The 14,348-nt window shown below is 37.8% G+C and overlaps 1 protein-coding gene across 1 annotated transcript; it reads right to left on the bottom strand.

Annotated features, from left to right (window-relative positions):
* Positions 1–477: 477 nt before the first annotated feature.
* On the bottom strand, positions 478–9,939 carry LOC133983927 (ubiquitin-conjugating enzyme E2 E1; the record flags this gene model as incomplete). The annotated part of the gene is made up of 3 exons (XM_062423140.1): positions 478–2,104; positions 3,724–3,871; positions 9,796–9,939. Coding segments are annotated over 3 exons (390 nt in total), but the record flags the coding sequence as incomplete, so codon positions are not given.
* Positions 9,940–14,348: the final 4,409 nt, after the last annotated feature.

Raw genomic sequence — 14,348 nt, 5'->3', positions numbered from 1 at the left:
ATCTACATTTTGTATTTTTGTTGGTTTTATGTCATTTGAAATGACATTTGCACCATTTTTTTTAACCACAAGTAAAACTGAATGCTCCTGAAATATCAAATGGTGTAACCACAAAAGAATAAATATTAAATATTTGATCCACCTACAGTGTATTTAAGTAGACTTATACAAATAATTACTTGAAATGGTTCCTTATTTACATGATTCCCAAGATTAAATGTAATATTTAAAACAATTGTAAACCATTACCTTTATTTAATATAAAAAGTTACAATGTAAGATCATGCCAAACTAGTTGATATGATGTGTTTTATTGAGAATTTTAGGGGTTTTATTTGGTACAAAGGTTTTTATGGTTACACCACTTTTTTTCCACCTGACATTTTTACCATAATCCTCTAATATATTCTCTCAAAATGGATTAAAAGCAGAAATTTCATGCTGGGTCCACAAAAAAAAGAATGTATGCAAGTAATTCATACGTTTATTTTCATATTTTACCCCCTTTTGAATTTGACTAAACCACATGGACACAAAAACAACATCATTGACCCATGTAGAAGTTGGGGTCGAACATAAAGCGCAAGAAAGAGCCACACATGTTTTTTTTGTTGTTTTTTTTTCTCACAAGCCAACCACAGTGTGTTTTATTGGGTGCTTCAGTAATACAAGTGCACAACAAACCACTCTGCAATTGCAGAGGTGGCGGGTAGCCAGTAAATATACAAGTCCTGCCTCTTTCACAGGCAGACCTATACTTTTGTGGTCTGCCTCAAAAGCCTTTGAAAAAATACATACAGTACAAACAAAATCAGAGAAAGTTAAAAAGCATGACGGATCCATTGATGCTTCCTGTTCCATGCAGATAATATACAGATGACAAATACAAAAAAAAATAAAAATAAAATAACAATAATAATAAAATAAAATTTAAAAAAAAGGGAAAAAAACTAAAAGCATATATTCTGCATGTTTGTTCCAGGTGCCACTAAGAAAATGAGAATACATACTGTATAGCTGGAGGACAATGCGTATGATAGTTATAATATTCTGTGTTTTTTGTTTTGTTTTTTTTCCAATACAATACTTCCAACATTCAGACATTGGAAAATAAAAATCCCAATCTACTCTTTGTATAAAAAAGAAGCTTTCAAGTCAACAAGGAACAAAAGGACTTTTTTTTTTTTTTTTATGTTTTGTTTGATTTTTTGTGTGTTTTTTTAAAGGGTTTTTTTATTACACAGTAAAGGTAGATAAAATGTTGGGGGAGGAGGAATAAGAGGAAGAGAAGGTGGAGGAGGAGAAGAAGGAGGGGTAACAGGAAGAGGAGGAGGGGGAGCAGGAATACCGTTGCACTTAGTGAGTGTGCTTTGACAGACAAACGGCTGAAAATACTCGAGGCACGGACGCGACGCTGTTCAGCTGCTACACAGACGCTGCCGTCTTTGTGGCGCGTGGTTGTGCATCAGCCGAGCGATAACGCAGCGTTCGGAAGCGTTGGAAATGTTAAACTGGAACTGAATTAATTAACTAGATCGTTTTAAGTACGAGATCATACATAGATAGACACTGATTTGATTGATTTATTGTAATGTGTGATGACAGAAAAATCCACATGGTTGCACTGCTGCGTCGCGTTGCCTCTGGTACAATGAGGTATTTTTTATTTAAATCACTTTTATACAGATTGTACTCTTTTTTTTTTTTTTTTACACAGTTTCATGTAGTTTTTACCTGTCGGAGGGCTGTGGAGCAGTGTGTAGAGAGAAAGAAGAAAAAGAAAAGAAAAATAGACTAGTTATGTAGAAAAACAGAGAAGAGCTCCCTTGGTCAGTGTAGCAGCTTCAGATGATTATAATGTATAATGCAGACGTGTGGCGGCGCGTCCGTGCCTGGTGTGTTTCGGCTGTAAGGGTGAGAGAGAGGTAGAGAGAGGTGCAGTGGAGGGTGGAGGGGCGGAGGGGATGAGAGGAGGTCAAGAAGGGGATGGTTTGCGGTGGGGGAGTCTATGTGGCGTATCTCTTCGTCCATTGTTTGGCTATTCTGTCATGCTCTGTTCTGTTGGTCAGGTACTGTGTGGCGATGCTTCCCACCAGAGGGTCGGCTGAAAGGAGGACAGAAAGAAAGAGAGAGAGAGTAAATCAGTGAGAATAATCACTCTAGCTGTGTCTGAAATCACTCCCTATTTATACATAGTGCATTACATTCACCCTTTGCCATATTATTTGAGTGTATGAATGCTGAGTGTGTCAATATGTCCATTATATAACATTACAGCCCTCAAATATTCCACCATGCAGTGAAATGCATGCAGTGAAGGGAAATTTGCATTATTAAAAAAATGAATAAGAACAATAAATAATAAGTACAAAAGCAATAACAAACAAGAGTAGTAATAAATATGATTTTTTTAAAATCGTGACATTATGTACAAGAGTAATAATCGGTGTTGGGTGACAACATACCTGAGCTGGTATTGTTATTGCACAGATTTAAAGTGAAGAATATATATATGTAGTGAAATTATTAGTAGTATACATGAAATACCTGGTATTGTACAGTAGTAAAGATTACAAAGTGATGATGATTAGTGTCCGAAATCTTTATTTGCTGCTGACTATTGATTGAAATATTCAGTGGTTATTGTAGTTAGTCTTTTTGTATTCTTTTGTATTTTATTGTGATAGGAACCACCTATGAGCTGTTTAAATTGAATTAAATTGAAATACTCTCCACAGTTTAAAAAAAAAAAACCCTCCATCATTGACATTAACTAATAATTAATAACATGGGATTTAATCTAATTTCTTTCCAGGTCATTCAGCCATTTACTGAACACATGTTTGCTGATGCATCAGCTTGGGGACCAAATATAACGTTCTTCTTTTATTATTATTATTATTCTTACATCCACTTACAGTCGACTTGATGACACCGTCTCATAATCAGCTGTATCAACGACCAGTTAATAGCATTAAAAGCAAAGACTTTCCCTCCAGGAGCAGCAAACTAAATGAAACATTGAGGGAGAGGAGTTGTGAAATCATCATCATCTCAGCTTAATTCTCCACTTTTATACATTATAATCATATTGAACAATGAGACAGCACACAAATGGCCGTCTAGTGTCCTCAAAAGCTTGATCAATATCTTCTCCTGACTTTTCTTTGCTTTTAAAATGCTCATTTTCCAGCCTGCACTCTTTCCTCTCCCACTTACTCACATTTTCAGCTGCTTAATGATTGAAGACGACGCTTTACGAGAATGACATTTAGTTCTTAAGCCAAAAAAAATAAATCAGCATTATGTATTTTAGTAACTTTAAGTGATGGTATTACTTCTCCATTAAACACTCGTGGATCTCCTCTGTAAAGCAGCTCACTTTACTCACTCTTCTCCGCTGTGAAACTGTGGTTTTATTATTTACAGCTTGAGGCCGCCGACCGTGCCAAAGACCTGTCAGTGTCGGACAGCCTTGGGGGGAAACAATGAGGGTTTGAATTGCTCCTGGCTTACTTTATACTCGGTTAATAGGCTGGAAACATAATTGTGACTGCGTGTCAAGTTGAAATGTGGCCTTGAGTGAAAAGCAAACATAACATTTAAAAAGCACAGAGAGAAAGAAAGAGAGAGAGAGAGCAAATACTCTCAGTTAAGTTCAGAGCAGCCGCTTAACAAATATTTAAATACATTTGTTAAACGCTGTAGATGCTGATGTCTCACCTGGGTTACAGTCTGTGAGCAGGGAGCAGATGGACAGCAACACCTTGGAGATGGTGAGGGCGGGACTCCAGTTGTCCTTCAGGATGTCCAGACAGATCACGCCCTGACTGTTGATGTTGCAGTGATAGATCCTCGTACGAAATGTTACCTGCACACACACACAGAGTCACACACACACAGAGAGAGACAGTCAGGGTGAAATTAAAGTGAAATATTCATTTATACACACAATTGTCTTTTGTAACAAGTGAGAACACAGTCAAGTAGTCCTTCATTTCTACTGAGAAAGGCTCATTAATGTAGAAATAAATCATTGATATATTAAGAGAAGTTCATTGATGAGTAGACTGCAGTTCAATCAGGCAGAAATTCAACTTGGAAAGTTTTAAACGTTTATTTTTGCTTAAGACACTCAGATTTATAAAAGGGAGTTTATAACAGAGACACTGTTGGTGGTCAGCTGATATTATCAGCCTATCATAGGTATCAGTTTCAGCGTATATGTTGTCCGATATACACCAATATATTCTTTATTTTTTAAGCTATACCAGCAGCATTTAAGATGTATTTGATCATTTTTCTTACTAGTTAAAATAAAATTTAAATGTAAAAATGTAAAAAAAAATGTTTTCCAATAGTTCTCCAAGTGTTGCTGGAGTTTTGACTTTCTTCAACGTCTTTTTCCTTCACCATGCACCTTGGAAGTAATCCTTTACACTTACCAAATAGAAACATATGAGAGAGAATAGTGTATCATAATTAGTTATAATTTAACATTTATGCCTTTAAATATTGTCCAGCGTTTGAAGAGAAGATCAATATCAGTCCATAAAGAGAGAGTGGAATCAATTTTCTCATCTATCTCTCAATAAGAAAACCAAATAAGTGTCTTTCCCAAAATGTTGAACTGTTCCTTTATACCTGATGTTAAAGGGACTTTTCTTAGTGGCCGAGCTGCTGTTGGACACTTTGATCTTTATAAAGGAAACACGACCATTGATGTCACAGTTTAGTGAAAATGACCATGACGCTGCCGGCAGTAAACGCACCAGATATTCTCTGGGTTGACCTTAAACGAGAGACTGTGATTGTGTCCTGAGTGGACTTTCAGGAACAAAGTTATTCTGGTGCATTTATTGTTTCAGTCGATCACAATTAAACAATGAATTACACTGTTAACCCTGAAAAGAACATATTCATTGTATTACCACAAACAGCTTCTTATTGTTTAATGTAGATTATCCAGCAGATAACTAGTCATTTAATCAATTCACAAACTAATAAATTAAAATCAAGTATTTTGATAATCTATTAGTCCTTTATGACCAAATTTTCTGGCTCCAGCATCTCAAATATGAACATTTCTGGTCTCTTTAGATCTTTCTTTTGATAGAAAACTGAATATTGTTGGTTTGTGAAATGTTGGACGAGACAAAACAAGACATCTGAGGTTTTTCTGAGGTCATTTTTCACCATTTTCTGACATTTTATAGACCAAAAACTCACAAATGTATCCAGAAAATAATGAACAGATGAACAGATAATAATCATTAGTTGCAGCGTTTTCCAGCAAACAGACAGAAACACAAATTGACATCAGAGCTAAATAAAAACTCCTTTCACTTCATCCTGTCTGTCTTTATTCCTCAAGGTTTCTGTTAATGAATTAAAGCCGCTGTGTTGAAATACTGATTTACTGCATTTTAACAGAAGTAATACAGTATTTTCCTGTTATGCAAGCAGAACTAACGCTTACACATTAAAACAAGCACATAAGATATAATCAAGAAATATAGCATAATTAAAGGTAATTCATTTCTAATCTGACGCCTGATGTCTCCACTCAAGCAGCTGAGAGTAAAAGTTTTGGTTATCAAAGCTGGTGACTGATGTTTTCCACCATGATCAGCCATAAAATTATACACAATAATAATCAAAAAAAGGGCAGCAACTAACAATTATTTTCATTATCAATTAATAGGCAGATTATTCTATCAATTAACAGATTCATTGTTTAACGTAATGATAAGATTTTCACTCATTGAAGACTAAGAAATGTTGAAAATTTGAAAAGCTGGAGTCAATTCATTTTGGGAATTTTTGCTAAATAAATAAGACTCAAGAAAATAGGTGATAATTGAAACTGTTGCATATACATTTTTGATCAATCGACTTATCACTTCAGCTCTAGTTTATACGCAGTGCAGAGATTAACAGCAGTCTCATTAAAGAAACAGCAGTAAAACAGTCTTCTCACTTTATCAGAGAAACCAGCAGTAGCATTTAACCATCATGTCCTCCTGTTTCACTCATAATAAGAATAAAAACACAATTTGCTGATGCCCATTTTTTCAGAGCAGCTTACAATAAACACAATAATAAAACAGGCTTTAATTAATTAAATCCACAACTGTCAACCAATTAAGTATTAAACTCAGTCAGAGCCGCTTCAACATCATATTCATCTGTGACTGTTTAAACCGCAGACCAGCAGGGAAAACGCTAGTTAAGAAGAGGAGCATCAGTGATGTGTTAAAAACCTCAGGTGAAGAGTTAGCGTTAGATGAGATCAACAGCACAGTGAGGATAATTGTGACTCAGGGAGGAGACGGCAGCAGTAGGATCTTTCATTATAATGTGCTGTTTTGGACCGCCGAGGTGAGAAGCTCGTTATGACCGGTAAGTGATCTTAGGTGAGACATGGAGTCACATTAACACTGATGTATCAGCTTCAGTAGCGGTATAATAAGGTCTGCTTCATTCTTCCACTGAGAGTCATTTAACACTATTTGTTACTGTTGTTGGATGTGTGTGTAGTCACAACTACAGAGATGTTTGTTTTTTATGTCAGTCAGTGAAATGTGTGTTATTTGGGTTTTTGGTTTCTTGGTTTTTTGATCAATCAATCAATCAAACTGTATTTATATAGCACCGTTCATACAGGCCTGTGTAGTAATTCAAAATGCTTTACAATGAGTTGATTGACAAGCTGATAAGAACACAGAGCAAGTGAACAAAGATTAAATTAAAAGACAAAAATAGACCAAATAAATAAGTAAATACATAAAATAATTAAATAAATGAGTAAAATAAGATAGAATAAGAGAAAGGGTTTATTAAAAGTTAGAGTAAAAAACAAAACAAAGGTTAAAATAGATTAAAAAGACAAAAGAAAAGTAAAATACAAAATGATGTTTAATAAAAGCTGGACTAAAAATAGGTTAAAAAATAGGTTAAAAAGACAAAAATACAGTCTTTTTGATCTTTTGATGGATTGAAAACAGCTTTACATACCCTTCATATTCTGACCCACCTTAAGTATTCCTTTATAATCATTGCCTATATCAAAATCTGAACATCAAATCTATATTGTGTTCATGTTTTCTTTAGATTTGACAATATTATAGTGAAAATACATTCACCATCACACTATATTACGATCCTTTGTTATATAAGATGAGAACATAGAAGGCCATAAAGTAGTAGTAGTAGTTAAATTACTGAAAGTGTAGGATGGTAAGCTTCACCATAACCTTTAACACTCTTTATCACAAATCCTTTTTAAAATATTTCCATTTTCGGATATTTTAGGCCACTGTAGGAGAATTCATAACATTTCAGGTTTAAATAATGTAATTTATGTGTTTCCTAAATTGCTTTTAAATGTCAACATGGGTCAAATTTGACCTGAAGGTTGAGAGTGAAACACGTCTTGTCTAAACATTTAACTGGATCAGATTGACCAACAGAGGGCAGCATGGTGTAAAATCAAAGCACCACAAAGCCACCAAGAGTGGCTTCACTTAGCAGCACCATTAAAAAGTGTAAATTAATTCCTTTTCTTTGTCGCAGTAAACAGCGCCAGTCTCTTACATTACTTGAGTGTGTGCTCTCCTCCTCAAAACAACCCTCAACAAGCTACAAACAAACAAACATCCTGCCGGTCTGTTTTACGTCAGCTGTCATCTCGGCCTCGACATCTGTTCTGGTTCTGACACTCGACACCGCCGCCTTGCCCTGCTGCTGCTCCAATCACCCAAACATCTGGCCCTCCTGACCTCGACCCTCAGGAGGAAACCTCTAATGAGCCTTGGCATTCCCAAAAAAAAAAGATTGCACAGAGCAGGACGATATAAATAACCGCAACTCCTCCAAGCTCATCCATCCCTCTGCAGACATGGTGCTCCTCTCCCTCTTCTTTCCTCTCCTCTCTTCTCCTGGCTGCAAAAAAAGGCATCCACCTGGCAACGACAGCTCTTGTTTCTTGAGGTTTTTTTTCTTTTTTAATTTAAAAAAAGCGAGAAAGGGTTTTTCTAGATCCGAAATTCCCAGGGCGCATTCACAGCTACTGAGCTTCTTCACTGGAGCATTTCTATAGTGAGAGGGAGTGTATGGTGGGAGCTATGGGCAGAAGAGGAGGTGAATGTGTGTGTGTGTGTGTGTGTGTGTGTGTGTGTGTGTGTGTGTGAGAGAGAGGAAAGGAGGAGGTGTGGTGGTGGTGGTGGTTGGGGGGGGTGGGGTGGTGGTTTGGCTGCAGATCACAGTGTGTCGGAAGGGTAGGAGGTATTGAAGGGGGCGGAAACACTCGAGCCCCTCTGGCCACAGAAAGCTGTGCCGAAGCCTGTGGATTTGTTTGAGTCTGCTGTCAAACACAGAGCTGGTAGTTACACAGCACAAAGAACAAGAAGGAGTGAGAGAGAGAGGAGGAGGAGGAGGAGAGAGAAGAGAGGAGAGACAGAGAGGAGAGCGAACAAGCACGGGCAGGGGCAAGGGGTGTGCATAACAGAGAGAGAGAGAGAGAGAGAGAGAGAGAGAGAGAGAGAGAGAGAAGAGAGAGAAAATGAAGGCCAAGTGAAAGGGTAATCGGGTGCACTGCAAACTAAAAAGGAGAGATTGGCCCTGACAGTCTGCGAGTTTGGTAATGACATCCACTCGACATCCTTAAAGTGCTCCGCGGACGACACCACATAAAAACAAGAGTAGTCCTTCAGAGGCACGAGCGCCGAACAAGGGTCAGGATTTGACTAATTTGAGGCTGAAAATCACAATGAAACAAAACAAAGAGTGCAAAACCTGAGCTGTAAACAAGTGTCAAAAAGCTGCAGTAACACCAGTGAGACGAGCAGAGCAGTACGGCCACGAGGAAACACAAAAAAGTGTAAGAATGTAAGAATAATAATGACATAAACAATATTTCTGTGGTAATTACACTGAACTTAGCTCAAATCTGTCTGCTCTGGCCGCTCCTCCCCCCAAACCAAACAGGCTGAAGTAGGTCATCATCAGTCCGTGAGGTAACCAGCCTGTCATCCCCATCAAATCTGTGCCAAGAGGCCGTCAACAATTCATTGTTCTTTTACCATATGGTAATAACTCCACCACTTAGACCAGTGAGTTCCCAAAGCGGGGTCCAGGGACCCTAAGGGGTCCTTCAGGGTGTTCCAAGGGGTCCCCAGATAAAAAAAAAAAAGGGAATTATTTCACCATAAATCCATCCATAATTTAGATAATGACAGAATGTATGACTATTTTTGATATGGGTTTTCATACACTTTCTGTAATAAAACATAAAAGCAAAAAATCCTATCAGGTGGGGGTCCGTGGTGTAATTTGTGTCAATTTAGAGGTCTTCGTTTAACAAACACTGCCCCTAAAAGACCCCTAAAAGACCAAAATAATCAGTTATTGCAGGTGTAAGTTGAATGATGAGCAATTTAGTGGAGCATTTTGCTTATTTTATGAACATAAAGTACAAGGACGCTCATAAAGAAGCCACATAATTAAGTTTTCATCGCTGTATTTTGTTCAGCTCCAAATTAAAGACAGTCTTTATGTAACTGCAAATTATTCTGCACAAAAAAAATAGAAAATTAGTTAAAATAGTTATTGTGTGTCTACGATGAAAAATACTGCTGGTCAATCTCTGTTTCTGATTGTTTAACTTTTCCAGAAATCACCCGGATAAATATTCTCCACACTTTTCCAGAGCCTCTGTGTGGGAAGTCTACAACTCATCCAGCGACCTCAAAACATCCAAATGTTTCCACACACGTCTCCAGGCTGCTGACTGACCTTAGGGGGTTTGAAGGGGTAGTCTGGCGTGAAGGCGATGTCCAGGAAGAAGACGCCTCCCTCGTACACGGAGCCCGGCGGTCCCAGGATGGTCGACCTCCACTCGTAGATGTTGTCTCCTTTGGGGCCGGCGCTGTTGGGAAAAATTGAAACAAAAGATGTGTTAATATGTTAATCAGGACGAGGCGGACTGCCGGAGGGCTGACAGAGATTTTGGGCAGTGGGGGAGAAAGCAGCTGGGGCGGTAAATGCAAGTTTCTGACAAGTTAATGATGGAGATTTGGGGGTTGATGCAGCCATGAGGGGGTTTACAGATTTTTTTAGGATCATCTTTCAAAGTGTAGATATTAAGCTCTGATTAAAAGAAATGATTTTTACATGATAATAAAAGTGCTGCTGTATATGGGTCAGTGACATATACGGGTTGGTAAGATGAGCAATTCAAAAATATATTTAAAAAATGTCTTAAAAGCAGCATCAGGTTTGTTAAAATGTACATTTTGTATTTTTGTTGGTTTTATGTTATATATTTTTTTAACCAAAAGTAAGACTGAATGCTCCTGAAAACATCAAATGGTGTAACCACAAAAGAATGATAAATATTATACATTTTATCCACCTACAGAGTATTTAAGTGTACTTGTGATTGACATGATTCCCCAGATTAAATGTAATATTTATAACAATTGTATTCCATTACCTTTATTTAATATAAAAAAGTTTTTAATGTAAGATCATGCCAAACTAGTTGATATGTTGTTTTATTGAGAATTTAGCATGCTAAGCATTTTTAATTATTTGGTGACACCACTTAGACATTTTTGCCATAATCCTCTAATATATTCTCTCAAAATGGATTAAAAGCAGAAATGTTATGTTGGATCCACAAAAAAGGATGTATGCAAGGTATTCATACGTTTATTTTCACATTTTAATTGTACTAAACCACATGGACACAAAAAAATGTCATTGACCCATAAAAAAAATGTATTTATAGGCCGGCCAGTCCAGAAATGATTTGATACTGGAGCCAGTTTTTTTTTGTTTTTCCTATCATGAGATGAGTATTTATGCTGAGTGGAGGCTGAAGGTCACATCTGTTGTATAGGCCAGTAATTAATGTCATTTCCATATTAAGGGCTCCCTCCCCCACTGTTGTTTGTGGTAAGACCCTGAGCTGGCTCAGCGCCAGGAAAGGACCGGTACAAGGTCCAGATCACAAAGCCTGGGACAATGAACAATCCCTCTGATTTCATGTAATTACCAGGGATGGTGTTCAACGCCAACTCTTAGCTGCTGGCAGATGTGCTTTACAAATGTGTGTTTGAGCTGCACACACACACACACACACACACACACACACACACACACACACACACACACACACACACACACACACACACACACACACACACACACACACACACACACACACACACACACACACACACACACACACACACACACACACACAGTATTTGCTTTCCCTCAAGGCTGCGATATCACTTTTATTTAGACATAAACCAATAATCGGAGACAGAGATTTCCTGAAAGTGACTGTGTAATAACCTCAAACAAGCATGCTGTTAAAGAAACTGGCTCTAAGCATGCCCTTGATAATAGATCATCGTCCTTAAATAGAAATCAGACGTTAAGACATTTCCTTCCTCCTTCAGTGTCAACACATGCAAATTTCCACTAATCTACTTTGCCACTCTTTCACACTGCCCCTCTCTAAAGCCTCCTTTAATTAGCTCATTATGATGACTTCTTCTCTGGGGAATACGCTGTCGATGAGACGACGAGCTCAACTTCTGTTGTTTCGGGCACAAAAGAAAATTTCTTCTTTTTTTGTGGAAAATAACAAAAGTATAAGTATGTAAAAGGGGCCACACTCGTTATTAGTTCAAAGGAGCGGGGCTGCAGAAAGGTTGGAGAACTGGGAAAAATATCATATCACGGTTTTATCATTTTAACCCTTACATACTGTTCAGGGTCAAATTGAACCCACGTTTTACATTTGAGAGCTGCAGGACCTTTTCTAAAGTGACCCTCAGTGTACAAAAAATGGAAATAAAATGCATAGTTTTTTTACATTTTTGTGCAACTGATACATGCATTTTTTATATATGCAAATAAACAAGTGATCGTGAATCCATAATCTTTTTTCCATACGATTAATCAAACTGATGGGTATATGAATGTGAATTGGTGAAGAGAGTAATAATGAGCCAGATTATGAACAGTATGTAAGGCTTAAGACTATTTTGCAAGTTACTGAACAGTACTCAAGAATCAAAAAGCTTTACTGTTTAACAAATGATAGAAATGTCTCTTAGTTTAGGGTCTCACAAACAACAGATAAACACAAACCCCCCCATGAAAAACTCACAGAAAATTACAGCGACAGTCTATTTGGCTTTGTTTAAAGTGTGAAAACCAAACTGACTTCTGACTTTTGTTGTGTTGTGTAGAAATGTCAGTGCGTCGTTTCACATAACCAGCAGGATGTGCACCGCTGCAACATGGTGCGATATCATCTCAAGAGTCAGCAGGCGAGCTAACCGAAGCTAAACGGTAGCGTTCACCTGCAGCCCGGCTGTTAGTTTAACAATGATTTGAAGCAGAGGTGTAAATCACAAGTTTCTTCACGATATGATATTGTATAGATTCGATGGACAGCGATTCGATTCAGGAGCCAGAGATCGATATAAGACTATATCATCACACGCTGATTTAACACAATCACTTCCATTCATGTCAAATCAGAAAAAGCAACCAGACATTTGAATGAAAACTAGTCATCTCCTGTTCACTATCAAGTGCCACATTTTGATATATTGAGCTTTAAAATTTTCACATCCTATAAAAGAAAAACTGAAAGAACACTAAAGTTTCTATTTTTATACATTCATTAAAGCAGGATTTTAGCTTCTCTTCCAAAACTGTGGTTAAAAAGACGACCCGCCTCACTTTGCCCAAAAGACGTGTAGCACCAGCACATTTCAGGCCTTTCTGTGTGGCCGAGTTTACAGTCTGTCTGAAGCATTTGATGAAAGGCTTCCCTCTACTCAGGCTGCTGAAATGTTAAATCACAGCAGTGATACTCATCGCTCTTTTACAGTTATGGTTTTTGTTTTGAAAAAAAGCTGCTCAGGACATCGTCTCTGACTTTTTTTCTGGCCGTTGCCATGGTGCCGCTTGCATTTTGTTTGGAGATGGAGTGGAATTTCAAAATAAAGGCACGCCTTAAAGATGATGATTGATGTTTTGTTTTTGCATCATTTCTATTGACTCGATCATTGAATCAACGTAGATTTATGTATCTTTTACACCACCAACAGGACATTAAAACTGTCATAGGTTTCACAAACACACTACTAAGCTTAAAATCTGTGAAATAACTGTTGACATGACGATACTCAGCATGTATGGTTAAAAACAAACAGTTTTTGGGCTCCTAATGTGAACTGTGCAGATATTTGCTCTGCTATGAGCTCATTTTCCCCCCAAGATCCTTGTCACTGGAGGTCATTTTCTCCAGAAGATTGGATATTTGGTGCAAGGCACTCTCCATCTCGATGCCGTTACCTGCACCTCCTGCTAGCAGACAGGGCTGCTACTGTAGCACGATACTAACAATATCTCTGTAAAGGCAGATCATGGAGACATTTTTAATAATCCACAATCTTATATCATCACATCTCACTCCCCCATGGAGGCACACGGTCCATTTATTTGCATTACTTTATAACTTCCAGACACAGCTGCCAGACAAAGGTGTTAAAGAGCACTTAGAGATTAAACATATTAGAGAGGCTTCTTTAAATTACGGAGCACCAGCATTATTAGTTCCTGTTTGTTTTGGCAGGTGAAAAACGACAGCTGCGTGTGACTAAATCAGCACCAAAAACAACCCGAACATGCAGGTTTCTGTTTCTACTCCAAACAAACTGTGTTGCTTCTTTTTTTTTTTTTGGGTCGGACAAGAAGCAATATCTGAGACAACCACAGGAAATGACCTCAAAACACAAGGATTTATAAGCAGACAGAGACAGATGTTGACATGTGATAGCCAGCAGTTACTAGTGCTGGAAAAACCTGTCATAACAATATAAACTGAGGGGAGAGCACAGTGTGTGGACGGCTGCTTCGTTCAGCTGTCTCCACATTCTTCTGTTCAATCGCAGCTGAGGAACTCGATGTTTTCACCGAGCCTCGACTAAAATTAGATGACATCAGATAACAGGTTGGCGATGCTCCGTCCGGTAAATGACCTACTTTGAAGGTTTGTCCTTAAACTTCGGACAGCTGGTGAAGTCACAGGTTTGTTTGATTAGTTTAGATTTAATACTCAAAGATGTCTTGATTGTTTCTGCAGTTTTGTGTCTCTCTGCAGTCGAGCAGTGAGATCTGTCTCTTATTAAAAAGGATATTCTACATTTTTTGTTTTTGCCAACAAATCCCATGAAACTGATCCTGCTAACAAGCTTCATCTGTAGGGCTGGGTGTCGTTTGAAAAAGTGATACTGACACCAATTGAGTTCTTCATT

Source organism: Scomber scombrus, chromosome 7 (assembly GCF_963691925.1).
Source record: "Scomber scombrus chromosome 7, fScoSco1.1, whole genome shotgun sequence".
Taxonomy (NCBI): Eukaryota; Metazoa; Chordata; class Actinopteri; order Scombriformes; family Scombridae; genus Scomber; species Scomber scombrus.
The sequence above is the reverse complement of the archived record's forward strand: the minus strand, read 5'-3'. Positions and strand labels throughout refer to the sequence as shown.